The sequence below is a fragment of the Macaca nemestrina genome, chromosome 10, assembly GCF_043159975.1.
Source record: "Macaca nemestrina isolate mMacNem1 chromosome 10, mMacNem.hap1, whole genome shotgun sequence".
NCBI classification, from domain to species: Eukaryota; Metazoa; Chordata; class Mammalia; order Primates; family Cercopithecidae; genus Macaca; species Macaca nemestrina.
The window spans coordinates 22,610,900-22,637,521 of record NC_092134.1 but is presented as its reverse complement, the minus strand read 5'-3'; the positions used below and the strand labels follow the sequence as shown (position 1 = coordinate 22,637,521).

Here is a 26,622-nt window from a genome sequence, read left to right as displayed (position 1 = left end):
GAAGTCCCACGGCCCCTTTTTCCCTTGGGTCAGAGGCCTTAGAGTTGGCTCCCAAAGCAGCCAACCAAATGGGCAGCTCAGCTCCTTCATGGCACCAGCAGCGTTCCTGGTGCAGATGAAGAGTTGATGTCTTTGACAACATACTGACACTGCCTGGTTACCCAAATGTCACATCTTAAGTGCCAGTTGATGAAATTAGATAAATGAGAAGGCACTTAAATTTCCCCTCAGAGCATTTTAACATGATATGCAATCAGGTTTTATTTGTCTGCTAATAATTATTTCTTCCCCTCCATCCCTCCCACCAGTTTCTTTCCTGAAGTCTGTGAGGCAGGTGTAAACAGGTAGATGAAGTTAGAGCAGTTATGGCCCTAAAGGGTCCACAGTTGAATATCGGCACTACCGCAGTTTCAGGTGATGTGTCGACTTTTTTAGAAATAGAAGGGGATGGAAAAATTATGCTTCAGTTGTTAAAAATATTTTTGGGGCATTGAGTTACTTTAAAATACGTACTTTCTCTAAGCTGTTTTTATCTGAACTACTAGAGTCTATTCATTTTCTTGTTCAGAACATTTTGTAATATATGAAACCTTTTCTAATTAACACTCTGAACTGCAGATTAAGTCTGACTTGTGGTTGTGTAAGATTCCAATGGATTAACAGCATTCTGTTTTGCAGGATTCCTGCCAGCTCCCAGGGGCTTTGGTTATAGAAGTGAAGTGGACCAAATACGGATCCCTACTGAATCCACAGGCCAAAATAGTCAATGTAACTGCAAATCTAATTTCATCCTCCTTTCCTGAGGTAGGTCTAACCTAGTTTAAAGGCATATGTTAAGACAGAAGTCTAGACACAACTCAAGTGTGGTAGGTGACAGGTATTACTTTGTGTAAAAGATTATAATTTAAACCATGGGGGTTCATAAAATACTTCAGCATTCTTTTACTTAGAAGGAAACACTGATGGTACTATTTATATTAGCATTCTGGTTTCGATTGGATCTTTAAAATTCTCATGAAAATTATGACTGATATTCATGTGTTAATCAGACACCCTGGTAAAATTGTTTCCCTCATCCAAGTTAATGGCTGATTAGTGCTCCAGGATCTATCAGATTCATGAACTGACAGTGGTTGAGTGAGGAAGAGAATGAAAAGTGTCTCATTGTTGTCATTCTGGGAGCACACTGGAGGGTGGGCCTTGCTCTCTCTGTTTATTACAGGTCAGCTCAGGAAATGAAAGGACGATTCTTATTTCTACTGCGGTTACTTTTGTGGATGTGTCTGCACCTGCAGAGGCAGGCTTCAGAGCTCCGCCAGCCATCAATGCCAGGCTGCCCTTTAACTTCTTCTTCCCGTTTGTTTGACGTAAGTCATCACTTGAGGAAACTACGCCCCTCCTCTGAGGTCATCCCCTGTGGAAAGTGCATGTGGGGCTAGAAGTCCCTAGGGGACACTGCATTTTATACTTTTTGAGGGTCTTGCTTTGTCACTGAGGCTGGAGTGCAGTAGTGTGATCATGGCTCACTGCGGCCTTGACCTTCTGGGCTTGAGTGATCCTCCCACCTCAGCCTCCTAATAGCTGGGACTACAGGTACACACCACAACACCTGGCTAATTTTAATATATTTTGTAGAGATGGGGTCTTGCTGTGTTGACCAGGCTGGTCTCAAACTCCTGGGCTCAGGTGCTCCTCCTGCCTCAGCCTCTGAAAGTGCTGAGATTACAGGTGTGAGCCACCATGCCTGGCCTTATTATACTTCTAACCTTTGAGGTTGCCTCCAAACCAGCACACTGCCCTTCTCCACTCCCTTCCCACCTTTTTTCCTTTTGGAAATGTTATTCTGTCTGACTTTTGAATGGGGAATACACTTAACACATAGGTCATAGATAGAACCCAAAAAGTCTTTGGAGAGATGGTAAAGAAAATGAACAGGCCTTGAAGCAGCAGAGGCATGGGGGATTTGGCCAGTTCATTCATCCCCTGCTTTGAGTTATTTTAAAAATATTCAGTTCAGGTTTTTTCCTTTTTAGGTCTGGTTGCAGTGAGTACAAAAAATAGCAATATATTAGATAAAATCGTGCGAGAAGAGTACACAGCCTTGCAAGGGATCTTCCCCTAAGTACCATGTTAATTATAGTGGAGTCTTGGGTCTTATTGCCATTTCTGCACCAGGCACTATAGCTAGCTTGCTCTCTGACTGGCAGGCTGGTATGGGTGCCACAGAGGAAAGAATACAGTAGGAGGATCCAGGGGAAAGAGAGAGTTTATTTTATACAGTAATTGTACAGTAATTGAGGAAAAATATCAGGTGGCAGAACGCAATGGAGCCACCTAGAAAGCTGGCTGATGCAGCTGGGGCACACAGAGGAGGGGCCTGGGTACCCCTTTTGGGGAAACTGAGACAAGGGAAGCTATTTAGAACAGCTTGAAAATAAGAGACTTTTCTAGAATGGGGTGGCAGCTAAAGTAGCTTCTTTTTCTTTCTTTCAGAATGCTCATATGAAAGGATACATCAATTCCTTAATATACATGTGAAATTTGAAAACTGTACATTCGATGCGACTAAATTTTATATACAACTAGAAATTGTCCAGCTTTGTTGCTCATTTTCAAGCAAGGCTAAAGTGTTCAACATGAGAAAATGTGATACCTTTGACACAGTGTGGGGTGGGAATGGATGGGCAGCTCTTGGTGGTACTGGACCTTCCACAAGGCTGTGTCCACCCAGAATCCATGCTGGCAGGAGGGAGGCAGAGGCATCAAACCAAACCTCTCACCAGGTGGCCCAGGAGGGGCAGCTGTTCCTCACATGACAGCACAGGCCCATGAGGCAGTGTCTTCTCTGCGGGGAGCTGGTCTGGGTCTAGTTCACTTCACCAAGAAGTCCATGCTGTCGCAATAGCTTGTTAAGTCTTTCAATTTCTTGTTCCTATTGCAAAAGCAGACAAACACTGGAATTTACTTTGAGCCTCGCCAGGGATGTGACAATCATTCAGTAAGCCCCAGGCACAGAGCCACAGAGATGAATGAAAGCTACACTCTGTGGCATTCAGTCTGCTGAGGAGACTGCTACAATTATAGGCTCCACTGAGCAGCAGTGACAGCAGTGAGAAGACAAAGGTGGGGGACCTGGCAGAGCCCCAGGGTGTGGGAGTGGGCACAGCTTCAGGGAGGATATGATGCCTGGGCTGGATCTGAAAGGACAAGGCAGGCTCAGCCCAGGGAAGGGCGCTCTAGGTGCATGAGCAGCGCTGTGCTGCAGGCGGCTGCTGCAGCAGAGGCCAGCTTCTCAGACGTCTTTTTGTTGTTGTTGTTGTTGAGACAGAGTTTTGCTCTTGTTCAGGCTGGAGTGCAATGGCGCAATCTTGGCTCACTGCAACCTCTGCCTCCCAGGTTCAAGCGATTCTGCTGCCTCAGCCTCCTGAGTAGCTAGGATTACAGGCATGCGCCACCAGGCCCGGCTAATTTTGTATTTTTAGTAGAGACAGGGTTTCTCCATGTTGGTCAGGCTGGTCTCGAACTCCGGACCTCAGGTGATCCACCTGCCTCAGCCTCCCAAAGTGCTGGGATTCCAAGCATGAGCCACCATGCCTGGTCCCCAGATGTGTCTTACCTTCTCAGAGCAGCTGAACTCAAGGTGTTGAATCTTGGCGGCCAATTGTACATTCATCTGTTTTAACCTTAAGAGTTGCCGTTCTGAACGTGTCTTAACTGTGATGATAATCCCTGAAATAAAATTGGGGGTCTCAGTGATACTGGTTTCTAACTTAACCACTGAGGAAAAAAAATCTGTATTCTTACACCCGTATAGTGTTGGGAGGAGTGGTGACAGACACACGAGACAGTCATCACTTTAGGGCATCAGAGCTGGGAAGTCAGGGTTTCATGCCTGAGCTACTTAGTCCCCAGTTATGCAATATCTCTCTATAGCTGTTATGGCTGAGAAATCCTTAAAAATAATTGCTGACAAGATGAACATTAGGCTTCTTAACCTAGAACCTGTTCACAATCATATTGGGTGCATAGCAGCAGTGTGCACAGATACCACGAAAGCACAGGCTGGGAAATGCCCCCTTTCTCCATAACAGGCATCTTCCGTAGGAACTCAAAGGCTTTTTTTCTTTCCTTTGACAGAGGCCAGTTTTTTTTTTTTGTTGTTGTTGTTTTGAGATGGGGTCTCGCTCTGTCACCCAGGCTGGAGTGTGGTGGCACAATCTTGGCTTACTGCAGTCTCCAAATCCTGGGCTCAAGCGATCCTCCCACCTCCGCCCCCCCCAGTGGCTGGGACTACATGTGTGCACCACCACACCCAACTGATGTTTCTATTTTTTTTTTTTTTGTAGAGACAGGGTTTCACCTTTGTTGCCCAGGCTGGTCTTGAACTCCTGGGCTCAAGTTATCCTCCTGCCTCAGCCTCCCAAATTGCTGGGATTACAGGCATGACCACTGTACCCAACCGTTTCATTTTATTTGCTTGACATAAACCTGCTCATAACCAGCTCCTAAAAGGGCTGAAGAGGAAGAAGGGAGGAGAGGGAGGTGAGGGGTCAGTGGGGAGGCCTCCGTAATGGGAGCCACTGTGAGCTCAGGCGCCCAGAGTGACTGTGCTGCCAGGCCTCGGATGTATGCCTGAGCCCCCACTCTCCATCCACAGCCTGGGAGTGCACGAGACGTACCGTTGATGATCCGGGCCACCCGCCACAGCCGAAGCAGAATCAGCAGGCCCAGAGCCTCAAACTTGTGCTCCTGGAACAGGCGGACAACGTCGAGGACGAATGAGACCACCACCACGACGGCATCCAGGATCTCAAACTTGTGGTGAAAGAACTCCAGGCGGAAGACAAATAATTTAAAGGTAATCTCCATCATAAAAAGGGCCAAGATGGTGATGCTCATGTAGTGGAGTATCTGAAGGGGACAAGGAACCACAGTCAGGGGAGATCGGGCCTCTGGGAGGTCAAGCTGCCTTCGCATGCACCTGCCTGGTCACCAGCAAGATAATTCATCTGTTGGACAAATCCAGATGCCCGGTGCTGGATACACGGCTGTGAACACCACAGATGAGGCACCTGCTGTCTAAAGGGCAATTAGGCAATGTCGGAATTAAAGCGTCCTCCAGACCCTTTGGACCAGCAATTCCGTGGCTAAGAACTTATCCTACAGCTGAACTCCCGTGTGCACAGGGACTAAGGATATTTACTGCAGCACTGTTTGCAGAGCAAATATTTTCTGCATTGTTTGTAAGACAACGGAAATGTCCGTTAGACAGAAATGTCCATTAGAAGGTACTCTTAAAATGAATGGTGGCACCTCCATATGGGGCCCTAAGGACACAATTGTTAAAAAGATTAAGCTGGGTGTGGTGGCTCGAGCCTATAGTCCCAGTTACTCAGGAGGCTAGGTGGGGCCTCCTGCCCAGAGCCCAGTTTGAGGCCAGCCTGGGCAACATAGCAAGACCCCATCTCTAAAATAACTGAGTGAATGAATGAATGAATGAATGAATGAATGGAGGCAGATCCATATGTTCCAATTAGGAGTGATCACCAAGGTAAGTGAAAAGGGTTCCGAGATCTTGATCTAGTCCTGGCTGGGCACAGTGGCTCATGCCTGTAATCCCAGCACTTTGGGAGGCTGAGGCAGGTAGATCACTTGAGGTCAGGAGTTTGAGACCATCTTGGCTAACATGGTGAAAACCTGTCTCTACTAAAAAAAAATACAAAAAGTGAGCCAGGTGTGTTGGTGCACGCCTGTAGTCCCAGCTACTTGGGAGGCTGAGGCAGGAGAATTGCTTGAACCCAGAGGACAGGTTGCAGTGAGCCGAGATTGCACCACTGCACTCCAGCCTGGGTGACAAGTCAGACTCTGTCTCAAAAAATAAAAATAGGCCAGGCGCGGTGGCTCAAGCCTGTAATCCCAGCACTTTGGGAGGCCGAGACAGGTGGATCACAAGGTCAGGAGATCGAGACCATCCTGGGTGAAACCCTGTCTCTACTAAAAAAATACAAAAAACTAGGCGGGCATGGTGGCGGGCACCTGTAGTCCCAGCTACTTGGGAGGCTGAGGCAGGAGAATGGCGTAAACCTGGGAGGTGGAGCTTGCAGTGAGCTGAGATCAGGCCACTGCACTTCAGCCTGGGCGACAGAGTGAGACTCCATCTCAAAAACATAAAAATAAAAATAAAAATATAAAATAACCAGTCCTCACACCAAGATAACCATTTCCAGATCTGGGGCAGGGAAGGTACAATGTGGGCAAGGATGTCTTGTGCCAGAAAGCAAGGAAGTCTTCAAAGACATCACAGAGTCATGTCAACAGGACCCAGCAGTCAGCTTGAAGAGGTTCACAGTGACAACATTTGGGGCAATCTGAACATTGAAAAGAATGACTAAGATTGATTGTAACACAGTGAATAAAAAAAAATTCACAGTGCAGCACATACACCCATGCAAACGCACACACATGGGAAAACAGGGAAGTGCCTTTTTATAGAAGAGTACCGACTACTAAATGTAGAAGGAAAGACAGAATTAGAAAATCACCATTCTGCATCCCTTAGTGTAGTCACTGACTCAGGCAAGGATCACCAACAGATGCCAACTGGGGAAGAGGATATTTGCATGCTACCAAAGGAGTACCGGACAGATCATTTACCACTGCAACAGGAAAAATGCCCCTGGCCAGTGGAGCCATCCAGCATTTACTACCTAAATCAAGTGACCCAACTGAGTGGGACCCCTGGCGTGTGCCTCCTGAAAATGCCACCTCCAGAACATCGCCCGCCAATGAGGACTCCCTGCTGATCAAGCCCTGGACCTAACCGTGGTGTGCAGGAAATAAGGCAGGAGACTTCAAACTCATCAGACAAATCCAGAACATGGGACATTCTATTGGCTGGGCTCTTCCAAGAGTCATGGTCATGAAGGAAAAAGAAAAGCAGGAGGATTTATCTAGATTAAGAAAGCCCAGGGAGGCTGCGTGTGGTGGCTCACACCTGTAATCCCAGCATTTTGGGAGGCCAAGACAGGATTGCTTGAGCCTGGGAGTTCAAGACCAGCCTGGGCAACACAGGGAAACTCTTTCTCTATAAAAAAATTTAAAAATTAGCTAGGTGTGGTGGTGCATGGCTGTGGTGCTAGTTACTCAGGAGGCTGAGGCGGGAGGAAGGCTTGAGCCCATGAGGTCAAGGCTGCAGTGAGCTGTTAGTGCTACTGCACTCCAGGCTGGGTGACAGAGCAAGACTCTGTCTCAAGGAAAAAAAAAAAAAAAAAAAATTCCAAGGAGACACAACCAAATAGAATATTGGAATTCCCTATCCTAGTTTGAAAAAAAGTGCCATTAAAGACATTCTTGGGCTGGGCATGGTGGCTCGTGCCTGTAATCCCAGCACTTTGGGAGGCTGAGGTGGGCAGATCACTTGAGGTCAGGAGTTTGATACCAGCCTGGCCAACATGGTGAAGTCTCGTCTCTACTAAAAATACAAAAATTAGCTGGGTGTGGTGGCGAGCACCTGTAATCCCAGTTACTCTGGATCCTGAGGCAGGAGAATCGCTTGAACTCAGGAGGCGGACGTTGCAGTGTGATGAGATCGTGCCACTGCACTCCAGCCTGGGCGATAGAGACTCTGTCCCCCCAAAATAAAAAGAGACATTTGGGATGAGTGAGTGAATAAAAGTGGTTGTTAGGTGGGACTATTGATCTTATTTTAGGTCTGATGATGCTCTCATGGCTCCACGGGAGAAAAACCTTATTAGGCATGTTGAAGTATTTAGGAGTGAAGGTTTGTGACGTCAAATGGTCAGATGGAAATGTGTGTGCATCTGTGGGGATATATAGTGACAAAGCAAACAGCAAAATGTGTCTTTGCCATTTTTCATAATAAAAAGTTGAGAGAAAAAAGACAATATGGCAGGTATGTTAATGGATTCTATTAAAAATAGAGGAAGAGAGCCAAGTGCAGTGTCGCATGCCTGTAATCCCAGCACTTTGGGAGGCAGAGGTGGGTGGATCGCTTGAGCCCAGGGGTTCAAGACCTCAGTCTCTGAGAAACATGAAAGCAATTATTTAGGAGAAATTAGATGGACAGGGAAGATTCTCCTTTCATGCCGGCATAGGAGATGTCACTGGGCTGCCTCTGGGAAAGGTACCAGGAAGAAGGAGGTTTAACATTTCCTTCTGCCTTTTTCACTACTTGCAAAGACATATATTTGCATATCAATTCCATTTTGTTTTTCCAAAAAAGGGCATGGCGGGGGTTGGGGACGGGAAATGCTTTTTTTTTTTCTGGAGACGGAGTTTTGCTCTTGTTGCCCGGGCTGAAGTGCAGAGGCGCTATCTCGGCTCACTGCAACCTCCGCCTCTGGGGTTCAAGTGATTCTCCTGCCTTGGCCTCCTGAGTAGCTGGGATTATAGGCCTGCGCCACCACGTCCAGCTAATTTTTTGTATTTTCAGTAGAGACGGGGTTTTATTATGTTGGCCAGGCTGGTCTTGAACTCCTGACCTCAGGTGATCCACCCACGACCTCAGGTGATCCACCCACCTTGTCCTCCCAAAGTGCAGAGATTACAGGTGTGAGCCACTGCGCCCAGCCAGGGATGATTTTAACTCTCCTGATCTCCTCCCTTGGCACCGAGACAGGGTGTGTCCACCACCCTTTGCCTGAACGTCTAGGATGGGCTCAGTAACTGAATCAGTGAATAAACAGCACATCCCCTGACGGCCCAGCATGGGGACCATGCAGACCATCAACAGAAGACAGGAGAAATGCCCCTCCTGAGCCAGAGATGGCAGAGTGGATCCACCCCACATGCTCACTAGCCTAGCATGGCCCAGGATTCCAGCCATCATGTGAAACAAGGTTTCCTGCTTGTAGTAAATGCTAATCCATAATCTGGAAAGGAAGATGAAAACACCTATTAAACTACCACAGACCTTGCTACTCCAAGTGGGGTGTCAGCTGCTCCACTCTGCACCCCTACTGTGCAGATAACACAAGCAAAACATACCAGTAAGACCCCAGAAGAGCTGTCAACCCCTACCATGGCGGCATAGTTATTCTTGTCGGGCTGGATGATCCTCAGGTCCAGGATGAGCTCAGCAAGCACCAGGAGGGTGTCCAGAACCACCAAGCAGATGATGATGACCTGCGGGCCGAGGGAAGGCACCAGAGACCATGAGACCCATATGGAGGCCCTCCCTCTTCCCATGATTAAGAGCTGGCTTGGAAGCACGTGGGTGAAACCACTGGGCAAAGCCATTAAGGGTGGGAGGCTATTGCTATAGCTCGCCAGAGGCCCCACCGGGATGGTGGCTGCGCAGGGCCAGCTCCTCTCTGATAGAAGCCACCAGCCTCCTTCCCACCACCCTCCTGGCCTGCTCTGCCTCTAGGTGGTGCCCACCTTCCCTGCCCTCCCAGAACATGTCTCGCTCATTTTCTGACCCTTGGTCACTGTTTCTCAAATACCACCTCTCAAACCAAACTGCCCATACCTAGATGGCAACAAATAATCAGTTTTTAAGTGTGTGTGTGTGTGTGTGTGTGTATATATATATATATATATATATTTTTTTTTTTTTTTTTTTTTGAGACAGTCTCGTTTTGTCGCCCAGGCTGGAGTACAATGGCATGATCTCGGCTCACTGCAACCCCCACCTCCTGAGTTCAAGCAATTCTCCTGCTTCAGCCTCCCGAGTATCTGGGATAACAGGCACACACCACCATGCCTGGCTAATTTTTGTATTTTTAGTAGAGATGGTGTTTCACCATGTTGGCCAGGCTGGTCTCAAGCTCCTAACCCCAAGTGATCCACCCACCTTGGCCTCCCAAAGTGCTGGGATTACAGGCGTGAGCCACCGCGCCCAGGCAAGTTTGTATTTTTCTATTCCTGGGGCTTGCTGTTGCTGGGGTGCTCACAGAACAGATGCTCAATAAATAACTCAACACAGCGCTGCCTCAGCAGTCTGAGTCCTGGGAGGGACCTTGGGGACTGCCGACTGCAGGCTCCTCAGCTACAGGGACGGCTGCTGTGCTTACAAACCAGCTTCTGCCTGGAGATGTGAGGTGCCTGCCCCAGCTCACGTGTGCCCACAGTGGGTGAAGAGGGTGAAGGGGAGAGGAGTCCCGGTGTCCTGGAGAATTGAGGAGAGCTGCTATGGGAAACAACCTCGTGGGCTTTGTGATGGGCTGACAGAGGACAGGTGGGGAACAGTGTGGAGTGGGTGGGTGGTCTCACTGATGGCAGCTGTGGGAAGCAGCTGGTAGTGATGGCAGTCATGGTGACAGCTGGTGATGATGTTGGCGAGGGCACTGATGGCAGGGTGAAGGTGACAGCGTTGGGGATACCATAATGGCAGTGGAAATGTAGCAGTGGGAGGAGCCCCACAGGACTTTGAGTGACCCTTCTGTTCCCTTGGAAATTCCGGACCATCGCCATCCCCTGCCATTCGCACTCTCAGATCAGTTGATTCTGGCCTCTGAAAATTAATCTGCCACTATCTTGGCAATTTCTGCAGTTTCAGTTTAAAATTAAACAAGTTCAGGCCTCTGCAAGAACAGACTATTAATTCTTTGATCCTTTCAACCTGTAGGTAATTATTTCAGTAATTAAAGTATTCTATGATGTGGTTTGTTGTGAAAATTGCATGGCAAATTGCCTTATAATGAAGTTTTCACACATTCCAAATTCAGCAAGCTTAATAAAGGTGCAAGCCTCTAGTGGGGTTTTTGTTGTTGTTTTTCCTTGGTTTTATTTTGGAACTAAAGGGATCTGAGAGCTCATATGAGGTAAAACCAAGCCACAGAGCTACAAGGAACAGACACAATATTCAGCCATGAAAAGGATGAGGTTCTGACCCACACTACTATGAAATCGTCATACTAAGTGAAAGAAGGCAGACAGAAAAGATCACACATTATATGATCCCATCTATACGAAATGTCCAGAAATGGCAAATCCAGAGACAGAATGCAGGTTCACAGTTGCCTGGGGCTGGGGGAGGGGGAATGGGGAGTGACTGCTAATGGGTACCAGGTTTCCATTTGAAAATGCTCTGGGGTCAGGCACGGTGGCTCATGCCTGTAATCCCAGCACTTTGGGAGGCCGAGGCGGGCAGATCACCTGAGGTCAGGAGTTCGAGACCAGCCTGGCTAACATAGTGAAACCTTGTTTCTACTAAAAGTACAGAAAATTAGCTGGGCATGGTGGCATGTGCCTATAATCCCAGCCACTTGGGAGGCTGAGGTAGGAGAATGCTTGAACCCGGGAGGCGGAGGTTGCAGTGAGCCGAGATCACATCATTGCAGTCCAGCTTGGGCAACAAGAGCAAAACTCCGTCTCAAAAAGAAAAAAGAAAAAAAAGAAAATGCTCTGGAAGTAGATAGTGGTGACTTGTACAACACTGTGAATGTATTAAATAAATGCCACAGAATCATTTACTTAAAAATGATTGTTACGTGAATCTCACCTCAATTTAAAAAACAATGCAAAAGAAAAATGAGAGACAGACCAACCCAAGGTCACAAAACTACGATGCCTGGATAATAACCCTGGCCTCTATGAAAATTCATCCCCGGGGCCCTGAATCTGCCAGTTCACAGGGAGTGTTGCTTCTGAGGGGAACCAGGTCACAAGGAAAATTGCTGAGAATTCAGAGAAGCTGCTTCATTCCAAATCCTCACCCTGGCAAAGACTGCAGAGTCCGCGCTGTGGGGCGGCCAGTCCTGGGCTCAGCTCCCAGCTCCCCCATCTGCCTGGACCTTGGGCACATCTCTTATCGCTGGAACCTTCACTGTCCTCACGGGGAAAATGGAGTGGGCCACATTTTCTACCCCAGAGCAACAATGGGAGCATGATGTGAGTGAAGTATGAAGAGCGCTTAGCACAGGGCTGGCCTGCGGTACATGGGAATAAAAAAGCTCCCTGACTCCTGGGACCACCTTCCCTTGGCTCAACTCTGTCCTGTCATTCATGGCTTCCTTGGGCCCTGAATCACCCCCTGTATTCTCTCCCTTGGTGGTGCCATCCCATGTAAGAAGGGACCGCAGTTAACAATATATCAAGCACCTTGGCCATCTCAAACCACTCAAGAAAGGGATCCCAGGAGCTTCCTGGATGCCGATCCTACCTGCAGAAACCACAACCTCTGAGCCTCCCCACCTACTCCAGTGTGGCCTCACTGCTGCCACTGAGTCCCTCTACAAATCTGATCCCCCACCCACACACTTAGAGCTTTCAAAGTTACCCCACAACCCGTGGATGACTTTCCCTGGCCTCTTCTCTTGCCAATTGCCTGCTGGCAGCACCCACACCCAATCCACGTGCACCCTTCTCAATTCCTCCAATGCTGCAAGTCCTTGGCAAAGGAAGCCCCTCTACCTGGAAGCCTCCCACGCCATCCATCCACGGGGTTCACTCCTGCTCAGCATGCAGGTGTCACCTCCTCCAACTCCAGTCCCTGATCAGTCCCCCACCCCCAGGACCTCTCAAAGCCTCCCTCCTCCCTGAGGAGGGCTTCTCTCCATCTGTAACCAATGTGTGTCTCAGTGACGGCTCCCATCATTCCTGCCTCTCTGCAGCCTGCCAAATCCTCAATGAGGGCAAAGATGTGTCTGCCACATTTGTCACTGTACACAGCAGGTGCTCAATAAGTGACTGTTGGGTAGGTGAATAAACACCTCCACTCACTTTATGACAGGCATTTGTCTTTTTCCCCAGCAGGAGTGTCTCTGGGGGTCCCAGCTCAGGGGCTAGTCCCCAGCCCTAAGCCCAGGGAGGAGGGGAACATCCTGAGGGGGCGGCCCAGGGCTCCCCTTGCAGCTGCAAGGAAGCTGGTTCCTTCCTTCTGCTCCTGAAATTGAGGGTTTGGGATTTCAACCCCCAACAACTTAATAGCATGTTTCCTTTCCCATCACAGCCACAGAGGAGCTGGGCCGCCAGGCGCTCTGGCATGTCAGCTCTCTTGCTTCGCTGCTTTCAGCCACACAAGAGTGGGGGAAAAAAAAGACCAAAATATTTTTTTTTTTTTTTTTTTTGAGACGGAGTCTGGCTCTGTGGCCCAGGCTGGAGTGCAGTGGCCGGATCTCAGCTCACTGCAAGCTCCGCCTCCTGGGTTCACGCCATTCTCCTGCCTCAGCCCCCCAAGTAGCTGGGACTACAGGCGCCCGCCCTCTCGCCCGGCTAGTTTTTTGTATTTTTTTAGTAGAGACGGGGTTTCACCGAGTTAGCCAGGATGGTCTCGATCTCCTGACCTCGTGATCCGCCCGTCTCGGCCTCCCAAAGTGCTGGGATTACAGGCTTGAGCCACCGCGCCCGGCCCAAAATAATTTTTTTTAATCTTTTACCCTGGAATAAAGTCAGTGATAGAAGATGCAAGGGCTGCATTTCTCTGCTTCCAGAAGAGGGACAGGCTCTAAGGAGGGACAGGTCTATTTTGTTTGGGGACACCTGCAGTAGCATCCTCCAAATGCCCACCTTTGAGAACTGTGTGCTTCCCTGTGGTCCCCAGGCCTGTGCCCTCCCAGGACTTGAATGGACTTCTAGGAACCCAGACATAGGCTCTGCCATGTTGGGGTTGGGGATGGGGTCTAGAGAGAGCTGACCAGACTCCACTTGCATTTGTCCTTCAAAATCAGAAATGTCTTTCTAGACCATGTATGGTGGCTCACACCTGTAATCACAGCACTTTGGGAGGCCAAGATGGGAGGATCACTTGAGACCAGGAATTCGAGACCAGCCTGGGCAACATAGCAAGATCCTATCTCTTAAAAAAATAATAAAAGCCCTTCTAAATGGCAGGACATGGCCAGGCAGAGTGGCTCATGCCTGTAATCCCAGCACTTTGGGAGGCTGAGATGGGTGGATCACTTGAGGTCAGGAGTTTGAGACCAGCCTGCCCAATATGGTGAAACCTATTCTCTACCAAAAATACAAAAATTAGCCAGGTGTGGTGGCGGGTGCCTGTAATCCCAGCTACTTGGGAGGCTGAGGCAGGAGGATAGCTTGAACCCAGGAAGCAGAGGTTGCAGTGAGCTGAGATCATGCCACTGCACTCCAGCCTGGGTGACAGAGCAAGACTCTGTCTCAAACCAATCAATCAATCAGTCAATGGCAGGACAGTTGGCCGGGCACGGTGGCTAAGACCTGTAATCCTGGCACTTTGGGAGGCTGAGGTGGGTGAATCACCTGAGGTCAGGGGTTCAAGACCAGCCTGACCAACATAGTGAAACCCTGTCTCTACTAAAAATGCAAAATTAGCCAGGTGTGGTGGCAGGCGCCTGTAATCCCAGCTACTTGGGAGGCTGAGGCAGGAGAATTGCTTGAACTCCATAGAAAGTTCAGTTCCCTTCGCTCGTCTGTGAGGACCACCCCAGCTCTGCTTTCTCCCTGCAACCACACCTGGAGGCTATCAGCAGTGGGCTAAGGCCAGGACAGCCAGGTATTTTGGGCATCACTCCACAAGAGAGACTGAGGCCCCCAGCAGGATGGGTCTCCATGAGGCAGGGGAGCCTCTGGCACTGAGTGTTCGCAGAGTGAACGGATGAGTGTTCTTTCTTTTTTTTTTTTTTTTTTTGAGACACAGTCTAGCTCTGTTGCCCAGGCTGGAGTGCAGTGGCTGGATCTCAGCTCACTGCAAGCCCCGCCTCCCGGGTTCACGCCATTCTCCTGCCTCAGCCTCCCGAGTAGCTGGGACTACAGGCGCCCGCCACCTCGCCCGGCTAATTTTTTTTGTATTTTAGTAGAGACGGGGTTTCACCGTGTTAGCCAGGATGGTCTCGATCTCCTGAACTCATGATCCGCCCGTCTCGGCCTCCCAAAGTGCTGGGATTACAGGCTTGAGCCACCGCGCCCGGCCGAGTGTTCTTTCTGTCTCTGTTATTTACCCTTTATTTACTTTGTGTGTGGTAAAATTTGCATAACGTAAAATATACCATTTTAAAGTTGGCATAAAATTTAGTGGCATTAAGTCCATTCACGAGGTTGTGTAACCATCACCACTATAATTCCAGAACATTTTCATCTCCTCAAATGGAAACACTCCCACCTGTGGCAGCCGCCAATCTGCTTCCTGTCTCTATGGATTTGCCTGTCCTTAGACGTTTTGTATCAATGGAATCTTACTCTGGCCTTTTGTGTCTGGCTTCTTTTCCTCAGCACCATGTTTTCAAGGTTCATTCACATTGTGGCATGGATCAGCACTTCTTTGCTTTTGATGTTGGAATCATATTCCACTGTACAGATAGAACACATTCGATTTCACACTCATCCATTGGTGGACCCTTTCCTTTTGGATCATGACTCTTTTCTCCCTGACAACTTGAGATCTGCCTGCCACATGCCCAGTGCAGTACAGGGTCCCCGGCACGTGGTAGGTGCTGGGCAAACACTCATAGAATGAATGAGGCAGTGGCCAAATGGGCTCAGCCTGGCCACCTGCCTCACATTCCCTGATGGCTCTCCTGCCAGCTCTGGGCATCCCGGACTCCTGTCCCACTTACCTGAAACCTGTGGGAGCTGAACAGTTTCCTCAACGTGCCCCTGAAGTCAAGGGGGGCCCTGGGCGCGGGGCCAGGGGCAGGGGCAGCGTCAGGGCCTGCAACTCTGCCTTCCTCGCCCGAGGCTGGTGTGGGTGGCGGCTGTTCCTCCTCCTCCTCGTCCTCTTCATTCTCCCATTTCTTGTAGTTGATGTTCCAGGCATGGTAGTCGTCCCCTACGACCGTGAAGTGCTTTAAGAACTTGCTCATCCTCTCAGCGGGAGCCACCTTGGCCCTGCGGGTGACTGCCTAGAGGGCGGGGACAGAGAGCAAGAGCTTCAGGCAGGTGGCTCTGGGGCCCTCTGGGCCACTCAGAGCCCACATGGCCCAGGCCGGGCCAGGCCACTGCAGGTGAAGATGGTCCCGGGTGCTCAGAAACCCCTGTGAGCAGAGACCATGAGGTCACGGTGGTTTCTCGTGCTTTTATTTTTGGAATCCAGGGTCTCGGTGTCTATGAGGCAACAGGAAACTCCTGCCCCCAGCAGGCCTGTCGCTGTGGTCTGGTTGGTGGTAACCAACGGAATCAGTACTGCAGCCTGGTCCCAAAACACCCGCTACAGGCCCACGTGTGAATACCGGAAGGGCCGCCCCAAGGTTCAGAGACATCATAACCTGGAAACTGGAGGGGCCAGTGGGCAGGGCGTGGGGAGGGGAAGCCAAAAGTAAAAGTACCCAGAGTTTCACAGAGAAGTCATGAGATCCCCACCCATCACGCCACACATCATGACAGGCGCGTGGCAGATGGACATTTTCCAAGTTCAGCCAGCGTTATTCACACAGACAGTTATTTAAAGCAAAAGCAAATATCCCTGTGCCCTTTCTCCACTTTACCCACTTGCCCTACCAGGTATCAAATTTTACGTAAAGTTAAATAATTGAAATGTATAGGTATGAGTGCAAGAGCAGGCTACATGACTACTCATTGGGACTACTCCTACCTCATTGGGAAGAGAGAGCCCAATGTCCCTGAGGGAGCCTAGAGGAGATGGGGTGGCAGTCCAGACTCACGAGAAAGAAAGGCTGGAGAGGCTGGGACACCTGGCTTTCTCAATAGGAAAAAAAATCCATTCCCCACCTTGCCCCCGACACAGAATACATCTGAGATGCACTTTCATCAATGTGTAAAGTGTATTTAAAAAGGAACAACTTAAAAAGTCTTAAGCCAGTAACTTCATGAGCTTAGGATAGGGAAGATTGCTTAAATAACACAAAACACCACAAAATAGTTTTTTTTTAAAAAACACTATTTTTTTTTTGAAACACCGCTGGGTGCGGTGGCTCATGCCTGTAATCCCAGCACTCATCCCATGGGCTAAGGCAAGTGGATTGCCTGAGGTCAGGAGTTTGAGACCAGCCCGGCCAACACGGCGAGACCCCATCTCTACAAAAAATACAAAAATCAGCTGGGTATGGTGGCGCATGCCTGTAATCCCAGCTACTCAGAAGGCTGAGGCCCCAGAATCGCTTGAAGCTGGGAGGCAGAGGTTGCAGTGAGCTGAGATCACGCCACTGCACTTCAGCCTGGGCGACAGGTTGAGACCTGTCTCAAAACACAAACGAACAACACAAAAGCAAACACAAAATCCATAGATTTGACCGCATCAAAACTATAAACTTTACTATGACACACACACACACACACACACACACACACACACACACAACCTATGAAGTTAAAAGACATACCTCAGACTGGGACACCACAGACTGGGATAAATATTTGCCATGTATTTGATAGACAAAGACTTAGTAACCAGAATATATAAAGAAATCTTATAAACCAAAAAGAGAAAGAAGAACTCCATGGAAAACTGGGCAGTGGACGTTAACAGGCAGGTCATGTAAGAGAAAACTCAAATAGCCAAGATGCTTATCCCCAATAATACTCAGAAAAACGCAGAGTGAAGTAACAACAGCACATCTTTTCACTCCTCAGGTTGGCAAGAGTCTTAAAATCTATATCAAATATTGGTGAGGGCGTGAAGCAATGGCGTCTCTTGACTACTGAAGTTCTATAGGCACCAGCACCATCGTTTTGAGGAGAAATTTGGCATGATCTTGTCAAGCTGAAATTGTGCGTATCTTTCTGAATGATCTAGTGATTCTATCCCTACATAGGGTCCAAAGAGAAACTTGGGCACATGTGCGCAAATTGGTGACATGTTCAAAAACGTTTATTGCAAATATTCACGTAGTTGGGCAGGTGTGGTAGCTCACACCTGTAATCCCCACACTTTGGAAGGCTGAGGTGGGAGGACTGCTTGAGCCCAGGAGCTGAGACCAGCCTGGGCAATATGGCAAGACCCTGTCTCTAGAAAAATAATAAAAAAAAATTATCCAGGCAGGGTAGCACACCTGTAGTCCCAGTTACTTGGGAGGCTGAGGCAGGAGGATTGCTTGAGCTTGGGAGGACGAGGCTGCAGTAAGCCATGTTCTCCAGCCTGGGCAACAGAGCAAGACTCTGTCTCAAAAAAGAAAAAGAAAATTCACCTAAATGTGGGAGATAGAGGAATGAATATTCTCTGTTCATGTGATGGGACACTATACAGCAGTTAAAATGAATTAACTGCATCTCAGTATGTCACTGGTGATGCCCATGTGTACCCACTCGGCAGCACTGAACACGGTAGACCAATCACTTCTTTCTTCAAACACTTCCTTCAGTGGCTTCTAGGATGCCACAGTCTCCTGGTTTTCCTCCTACCTCAGTGGTTGTTTCCTGCTAGTTTCTTTTGGTCAGTGGATACTTTAGAGGAAGACCTTACATTTAATTTTCTTTTCTTTTCTTTTTTTAAAGAGGATCTCACTCTATCACCCAGGTTAGATGCAGGGGTGCAATCATAGCTCACTGCAGTCTTGAATTCCTGGGCTCAAGCAATTCTCCTGCCTCAACCTCCCAGGTAGTTCAGACTATGGCACACTATACTGTATCTGGCTAATTAAAACAATTTTTTTTTTAGAGATGGGGTCTTGCTATGTTGCCCAGGCTGGTCTTAAATTCCTGGGCTAAAGCAACCTTCCAGCCTCAGCTTCTTGAGTAGTTGGGATTACAGGTACAAGCCACTGTGCCTGGCTTACATTTAAGTATCAAGTACAACTGTATACCCAGCACCTAGAACAATGCCTCGCACTTAGCAGACACTCAATAATATTGAAATGTTTGTTAAGCAACAATGAATCTAGCAATGTGGATAGCTCCTAAAAAATGTTGATTATAAAAGAAAGATATGGAAGAATAAGAACAATGTCATAACACTTAAGCAAAAATGTTAAATATATGGAAAATATTATATACTGTTTTAGAATGTATAAAAGCATGAGTGTAAACATACACAAGAATGAGATTTCTGCTTCTGGCCTTATTACACTATAGAGTCACTAAACAGATTATCCCTCCTGCCATAACCAATTATAAAACTGGATAAAATATGTGAAATTTACTGTGATCCCTTAGAGAAGAAAAATGAATGAGGCACACCCCACAATCACCCTGCCTTTGTGCCTGGAGGTACTTTCTGGACTGTGAAGGCAAAGACTAGAGTTCAAAGCTATTGAGGCTCCCTCCCTCGGGAATCTGCATGGCAATGTACCAGAAATAGGAAAGCTATGCAAAGGAGGAGATCCAAAAATATGGACTTTGGCTGAGTCCTAAACATCGTGTATATGGAACAAGATTTCATGAGGCAGGGAAAAATATAACTTTCAGGAAAAAAAACCCCAAAAAACCTTGGGGTGCTGTGAGCTGAACAACGACCAGAGATTACATAGGACTGGGTTGGGAGATATGTGAGTTCCCAACAGCCAGAGTAGAGAGACCTTATTGAACACCCTAAGCATTCAGCAGAAATCCCAGAAAAATCATGGCCTTATAAGTAGACCTAATCTAGCTTTATAGGAAGGGCCACATTACACTCATCCCAACAAAGCTTAAAAATAAGCCTTGAAATGAACAAGCTGATACCCAGGTAAATTAACTGCCTGTTGGAACAAAACTCAATACTCTATTAGGAAGACAACAACATAAACTCAACCTCATAGATGCATACTGTCTGGCATACAATAAAAATTACTAGACAGATAAAGCTGAAAAATGTGGCCCACAACTAATAGAAAAATCAGCTAATAGAAGACTCAGAATAGTTGGGTGCGGTGGCTCACGCCTGTAATCCCAGCACTTTGGGAGGCTGAGGTGGGCAGATCACCTAAGGTCGGGAGTTCGAGACCAACCTGACCAACATGGAGAAACCTCATCTCTACCAAAAATACAAAATTAGCTGGGCATGGTGGCACATGTCTCTAATCCCAGCTACTCGGGAGGCTGTGGCAAGAGAATTGCTTGAACCCAGGAAGCAGAGGTTGCGGTAAGCCGAGATTGCGCCATTGCACTCCAGCCTGGGCAATAAGAGTGAAACTCCATCTCAAAAAAAAAAAAAAAAAAGACTAAAAGTGGATAGAAATGATAGAACTGGCCAACAAAGACTTGAAAACAGATATTACAAAAATATATTCAAGAATTTCAAAGAAAACATAAACTTAATGAGGGAACAAATAAAAATCTTAATAGAGAAATGGAATCTACAAAAAAGATCCAGATGGCTGAGCATGGTGGCTCACTCCTGTAATCCCAGCAGTTTGGGAGGCCGAGGTGGGCGGATCACCTGAGGTCAGGAGTTTGAGACCAGCCTGACCAACATGGAGAAACCCCATCTCTACTAAAAATACAAAATTAACCAGGCATCGTGGCACATGCCTGTAATCCCAGCTACTCAGGAGGCTGAGGCAGGAGAATCACTTGAACCAGAGAGAAGGAGGTTGCGGTGAGCAGAGATTGCACCATTGCACGCCAGCCTAGGCAACAAAAGTGAAACTCCATCCCACAAAAAAAGAAGGGGGAAAAAAAAAACCAACCCTGATCCAGATGGATATTTTAGAACTGAAAAGTATATATATGAAATGAAAAATCAATGGATGGGCTTAACGACTTATAACATATTACCAAAGAAAAGATCAACGAACTTAAAGACATGGCAATAGAAAACATCAACTGGAAACACAGGGAGAAAAAAAAGCTGAAAGGAAAAATAAACAGAGCCCCAGGGACCATATCTACTAGTTTAACATATGTGTACCTGTAGTTCATGGCCCTCCAGGAATCGGCATCTCTCCTTCCCCACAGCTTCCTCGCCACACTCCAGCAACTCTTCTACCCCTCTGATGCTCCACACTGAACCATCATGCAGGCTGTTCCCTCAACCTGGAATGCTCTTCTCCCCACTCCGAGCTTCGCTTACTCTTACTTCTGCTTGAAACTTCAGCTAAAATGTTAGTTCCTCAGAAAGACCCTCCCTGACCCTAAAATCTAAATCAGTTCCCCTTCCATTTATAACTTCTCTTCCCACTTTTCCTTTGAGAGCCCTTATGCTAGTTTCTAACTAGAAACTGTTTTGTGCAGTCATATATTTATTCCTTCTCCCTCCTCACTAGCATTTACCCTCCATGAAGTCAGGGTCTGTGTCCCCCAATTCTTGTGTGACATATGACCTTGAGCAGAAGCCCATCATGCACCTGTTGGCTGAGGGCACTGATACCTCATCTCCCACGCTGGGCTCATCTCAGCCAGACCAAATGTCTCTGAACTCCCAGGGCTGGCCACGGCCAGGGCCAGGGTATACTTAAGCTCTCCAGGCAGCCACCGGCCATAACTCCTTCTTTTTTTTTTTTTTTTTTTTTTTTGAGATGAAGTCTTGTTCTCATCCCCCAGGCTGGAGTGCAGTAGCACGATCTCAGCTCACTGCAACCTCCGCCTCCCAGGTTCAAGCGATTCTCCTGCCTCAGCCTCCCAAGTAGCTGGGATTACAGGTGCCTGCCACCATGCCTGGCTAATTTTTGTAATTTTAGTAGAGATGGGGTTTCACCATGTTGGCCAAGCTGGTCTCGAACTCCTGGCCTCAGGTGATCCACCCGCCTCGGCCTCCCAAAGTGCTGGGATTACAGGTGTGAGCCACCGTGCCTGGCCATAATTCCCTTTTTTGAGACAAGTTCTCACTCTGTCACCCAGGCTGGAGTGTAGTGTGCAATCACGGTTCACCACAGCCTTGACCTCCCGGGATCAAGCGATCCTCCCACAAAAGCCTCTGAGTAGCTGGAACTACAGGCACATACCATCACACTTGGCTAATTTTTTATTTTTTGGTTTTTTTTGTAGAGGCATGGTTTTGCTATGTTGCCCAGGCTGGTCTCAAACTCCTGGGCTCAAGTGATCCACCCGCCTCGGCCTCCCAAAGCACTGGGATTACAGGCATGGGCCACCGCGCCTGACTCCATACTTTCCTTTGGAAACACCTTACCTGGCAGACAAGAGCAGCCTGTCCTATTTCTCAGTAGGGTGGGAACCTCAAGGTACTTTGCAAAAACCGCATTTATATTTTACAGAAGAGGAAATTTTTCTTTCTGAAACCTTGCAACCAGTGAAGAAGCAACTTTTAGTAATTTGGGATGAAAATATCTAGGGCACTCAGCAGAGCAGAAAACATTTCTGGTTTTCAGTCAAGAGTCTGTCATTCCAGAAGCAGAAAAGTTCCAGAAAAGGGCAAAGATAGGGCTAATCAAGAGAATGTGGTGGGCCTCAGCAGCTTCACCATGCACCCCGGACTCCTGGCATTCATGGACAGACTGATCCAGTGTGGCGCACAGAGCACCTACCTTGGTGCCTGGCTCGGAGCAGCCCCCAGCTCTGGAAGTGCCAGCTATGATTATCCCTTAACAACAAAAATTCGCCTGGGCGCGGTGGCTCACACCTGCAATTCCAGCACTTTGGGAGGCCGAGATGGGCGGATCACTTGAGGTCAAGAGTTTGAGACCAGCCTGACCAATGTGGCAAAACCCCATCTCTATTAAAAACACAAAAAACAGCCAGGCGTGGTGGTGGGCGCCTGTAATCCCAGCTACTTGGGAGGCTAAGGCACGAGAATTACTTGAATCCAGGAGGCAGAGGTTGCAGTGAGCCAAGATCACGCCACTGCACCCCAGCCTGGACGACAGAGTGAGACTGTCTCAAAAAAAGAAAACAAAAAATCCTCAAACTCCTCTCCTCCAGCTTCATCACATCCTTGGATATTTCACTTCTCTGCCCACTGCCTGCCTCTGCATCCCTCAGGCGTTAAGTTACATGAGCGGATACAGCCGCTTTGTGGCTTAAGTGACACTGAGCTATGTTTCTGTCACTTATAACCCCAAAAGTCTACAGGTGGAGTTGCTGATGTGGGACACCCTCACAGCTCCATCTCCTGTGCAAGACTCCTTGCTGTCCCCACTGTACTCTGATGCTCCTCTGAGGTCACCTTTCCATATCAAAGCCTGTGACCGTGACTCCAGCCTGCCTGACTGTCCCATACTCTTTGACGCTGTTGAATCTGCTCTGCTTGGCAATCTCGCCCCCTGCTTCTCCTCCTATCTCTGGCTGCCCTCCTCAGCCTCCTGTACCATGTCCCTGCCCCGCACCAGGAGTCCTGGTGACCTCAGTCCTGACCCTGTCCTCGGGCCGGTGACTCTCTCTCTTTGGGGGTCTTAGCACACCTGTGTTTTCGATGCGGTTCACATTCAAATCAAAGACTCCAATCTGATGTTCAAGATCCTGCTGGGTCATTGGTTTGCTGTGACCCACTTGAACTGATTTCTTACCTTTCTCTCCCAGTCCACTCCTCCTTCCACATCCCCTAGGGCATGCTGTCACTTCCACCTGTCTGCCCAGGCCAAGAACAGAAAATCGTCCTTGGCTCCTCCCTCTCCCTCACACCCTATCGGTTTCACTTCCTGAACCCGGCTGGCACTCCATCGTCCCCTCTCCCTCCCCAGAGCCTGCCCTGACCCTCCCTCCACCTCCCTGTGGCCAGGGTCCTCCTTCTCCAATGCCAACCTGACTGTGTCCTTGCTGTGCAGCAATCCCCACGCCCACAACTGCCTTTGGGATCAAGTCCCAGCTCTCTTGGCTTCCCCAGACCCTGGTCTCCCTGCCAGCCTTATTCCTTCCTAGCACCCTGCCTCTGCCACCCTCCAGCCACATGGAACTTGTAGTTCTAGAGCGGACCATGCTCTCTTGCTTCCAGGACTCCGCATGGCCTGTCCCCATCCCATCTATCTTCCAGGTCTTATACCTAGATTTTACCTTCCCTGGGAGGCCTTCCTTAATTTTCCCTCATCCCGGTTAGGGTGTACGTCACACCATCTTCACAACTACTGGGACACTGTCCCCACCACACTGGGCTGCGAACGCTGGGAGGGCAGAGACTCTTCCTCAGTCACAGGGAGAGGCTCAAGAAATGGTTAAGAGGCTGGGCATGGTGGCGCATGCCTGTAATCCTAGCACTTTGGGAGGCCGAGGCGGGCAGATCACCTGATGTCAGGAGCTGGAGACCAGCCTGACCAACAGGGTGAAACCCCATCTCTACTAAAAATACAAAAATTAGCCGGGCGTGGTGGCGCATGCCTTTAGTCCCAGCTACTTGGGAGGCTGAGGCTGCAGTGAGCCAAGATCGCGCCACTGCACTCCAGTGGGTGACAGAGGGAGACTCCATCTCAAAAAAAAAAAAAAAAAAAGAAAGAAATGGTTAATAAATGAATGAATGAACAAAATCTTAGGCACTGCTCCTTCAGGGTAAACATATTGCTGACCTCTCTTACAGGTATTAGACCAGAAAAACTAACCAGGGAGAGAAGGGGAAAGTGAAGAAGACAGACCTAGAAGTGAAGGAGAGAAAAGCATTTTGTGGATGCCTATTTTTACAGGCTCGGAAGCTGCCATCTGTGGGAGGGGGAAAGTCCCTCGTTCATTATTATCCAACAATTGGAGAAAAAGGTACTTTTTAAGAAAGTCAGCCAACTCCCAATTCCCATGGCCTGATGTCCCTTCAGTTTCTATTTCCCTGTTCCCTCCCAGAGCTATTTTTGGGGACTTGATTTGCATATTAACTACCACCCTCACCCCAAAACTCCAACACACAATGGCAGCAACGTGTATTAGTATGGTTGCTTATTTTATCACATCTCATATCATCTCCGCATGCTGCTAACTTCCTTCCACGCACTATTTCATTTCAACTCCTAACAACCCTGAGGTTGAGGCCATCCTCTAGGGTCCTGGTGATGGGGGGCCTTGTCCAAGCTCACACACCGTGGGGAGCTGGAAAAGCAGGATCTGCCCCTGGGCTCCATGACTTGGAGACTATGTTCTAGAAAACACAGCTGACAGAAAGCCAGGCAGCCAGTGACCGGAGAGCCACCTGCTCAGAGGGTAGAGTAGGTGGAATCGTGCACACCCCCCCAACAATTCCTGTCCCCCTGGGACCTTAGAATGTGACCTTATTTGGAATGTAGGTCTTTGCAGATGTAACTAAAGATGTTAAGATGAAATCATACTGGATTTAGGGTAGGCCCTAAATCCGGTGACTGGTGTCCTTATAAAAAGAGAAAAGGGGCTAGGCACGTTAGCTCACACCTGTAATCCCAGCACTTTGGGAGGCCAAGGTGGGTGGACCACTTGAGGTCACGAGTTCAAGACCAGCATGGCTAACATGGCGAAACCCCGTCTCTACTAAAAGTACAAAAATTGGCCGGGCGCGGTAGCTCACGCCTGTAATCCCAGCACTTTGGGAGGCCAGGGTGGGCAGATGGCCTGAGGTCAGGAGTTCGAGACCAGCCTGGCCAACACAGTGAAAACCTGTCTCTACTAAAAATACAAAAATTAGCTGGGCGTGGTGGTGGGCACCTGTAATCCTAGCTACTCAGGAGGCTGAAGCAGGAGAATCGCTTGAACTCAAGAGGCTGCAGTGAGCCGAGATCATGCCACTGCACTCCAGCCGGGGCGTTAGAGCAAGACTCTGTGTCAAAAATAATCATAATAATAAAATAATAAATAATAATTAAAAATAAATAAAATAATTAACCAGGCGTGGTGGCAGGCGCCTGTAATCCTAGCTACTAAGGAGGTTGCAGCGAGCTGAGATCATGCTATTGCACTCCAGCCTGGGAGACTGAATGAGACTTGGTCTCCAAAAAAAAAAAAAAAAAAAGAGAGAAAAGGACACGTAGAGGGTAAGGTCACGTGAAGTCACAGAGGTCAGAGTGATATGCCTACAAGCCAAAGACTGCCAGCAACACCAGAGGCTGGGACGGAGGCCTGGGACAGATCTTCCCATCCCAAAGCCTCCAGGAGCCAGTCCTGCCAACACCTTGAGTTTGGGCTTCTGGTTTTTGGAACTGGTGAGAATGAGTTCCTGTTGTTGAAGCCCCCAGTTTGTAGCAGTTTGTTACAGTGGTCACAGGAAACCAGGACAGAGGACGTGTGCCTGAGTTAACCAGGGTAGTCTGTAGACCAAGTACTGTTTTTCCCTTTATGTTTCTGGGCCACACGTTTGTCCTGGACTCCAAGAAGAAAGCCGACCTCTTCAGGGCCCAAAACCACTTGGAGAAAGCCTGATTCTGCAGCCAACAACAGCGACAGCTGCTCCTTTTACTCAGAGCTCACTGATCACACCACCTGCTGTTGCTTGATACTTTTAACGTGCCTAAGTAGTAGGCAGGGCGGGTAGGTGCAGTCTCTCCATTTTGCAGAAGGGGAAACTGAGGCCTGGGGAGGCAAGACCGCTTGCCTGAAGTCACACCGTGCCACACATTGTGGCAGGGTGACAGAAGCAGAGGGAAGTGGACACTCCTGTATGCCAGCTGTTGGGCATGTAAATGGGTATACCCTTCCTAGGAGGGTAACAGGGCAGTTCCTTTCATCTTTTGAAAAAAATATTTGAGTCTCTCTGATGTGTCAGCCTTGGGGACAAAGGAGGGGATTGGCCCTAAACCAATTTATATCAAAATTTTATTTCCTTTTTATTGAGATGGGATCTCATTTTGTTGTTCAGGCTGGAGTGCAGCCTCAAACTCCTGGGCTCAAGCAATCCTCCCGCCTCAGCCTCCCAAGTAGCTAGGACTACAGGTGCGTGCCACCATGGCTACCTTATTTTCTATCAACATTTAAAATGCCCTTATCGCCTGACTTGACAGGAGACCCCACGTGCACACGGGTGCTCGCTCCAGTCCTGCT

At 48.5% G+C, this 26,622-nt stretch overlaps 2 protein-coding genes across 12 annotated transcripts in view; one reads left to right on the top strand and one right to left on the bottom strand.

Annotated features, from left to right (window-relative positions):
- LOC105493416 (tectonic family member 1) overlaps positions 1-4,791 on the top strand; it is a 37,769-nt gene extending 32,978 nt beyond the window's left edge. For 2 of the 4 annotated variants that reach the window (XM_011761018.3, XM_071071107.1), the window contains exons 13-15: positions 679-804; positions 1,223-1,367; positions 2,494-2,589. In XM_011761018.3, coding sequence (XP_011759320.1) covers positions 679-804; positions 1,223-1,366 — 270 coding nt within the window. In that variant the 3' untranslated portion in view covers position 1,367; positions 2,494-2,589. Of the gene's footprint in view, positions 1-678; positions 805-1,222; positions 1,368-2,493; positions 2,590-2,947; positions 3,618-4,657 lie in introns of those variants that run through there. The other 2 variants (XM_011761019.3, XM_071071106.1) reach the window with 2 other exon arrangements.
- The window catches only part of LOC105493417 (hydrogen voltage gated channel 1), a 41,146-nt gene continuing 16,772 nt past the window's right edge, over positions 2,249-26,622 (bottom strand). For 4 of the 8 annotated variants that reach the window (XM_071071109.1, XM_011761024.3, XM_011761025.3 and 1 more), the window contains exons 4-6: positions 15,495-15,779; positions 9,007-9,144; positions 4,382-4,911 (exon numbers count right to left, since the gene is read on the bottom strand). In XM_071071109.1, coding sequence (XP_070927210.1) covers positions 4,465-4,911; positions 9,007-9,144; positions 15,495-15,779 — 870 coding nt within the window. In that variant the 3' untranslated portion in view covers positions 4,382-4,464. Of the gene's footprint in view, positions 2,933-3,616; positions 3,730-4,375; positions 4,912-9,006; positions 9,145-15,494; positions 15,780-20,659; positions 21,248-26,622 lie in introns of those variants that run through there. The other 4 variants (XM_011761023.2, XM_011761026.2, XM_011761028.3 and 1 more) reach the window with 4 other exon arrangements.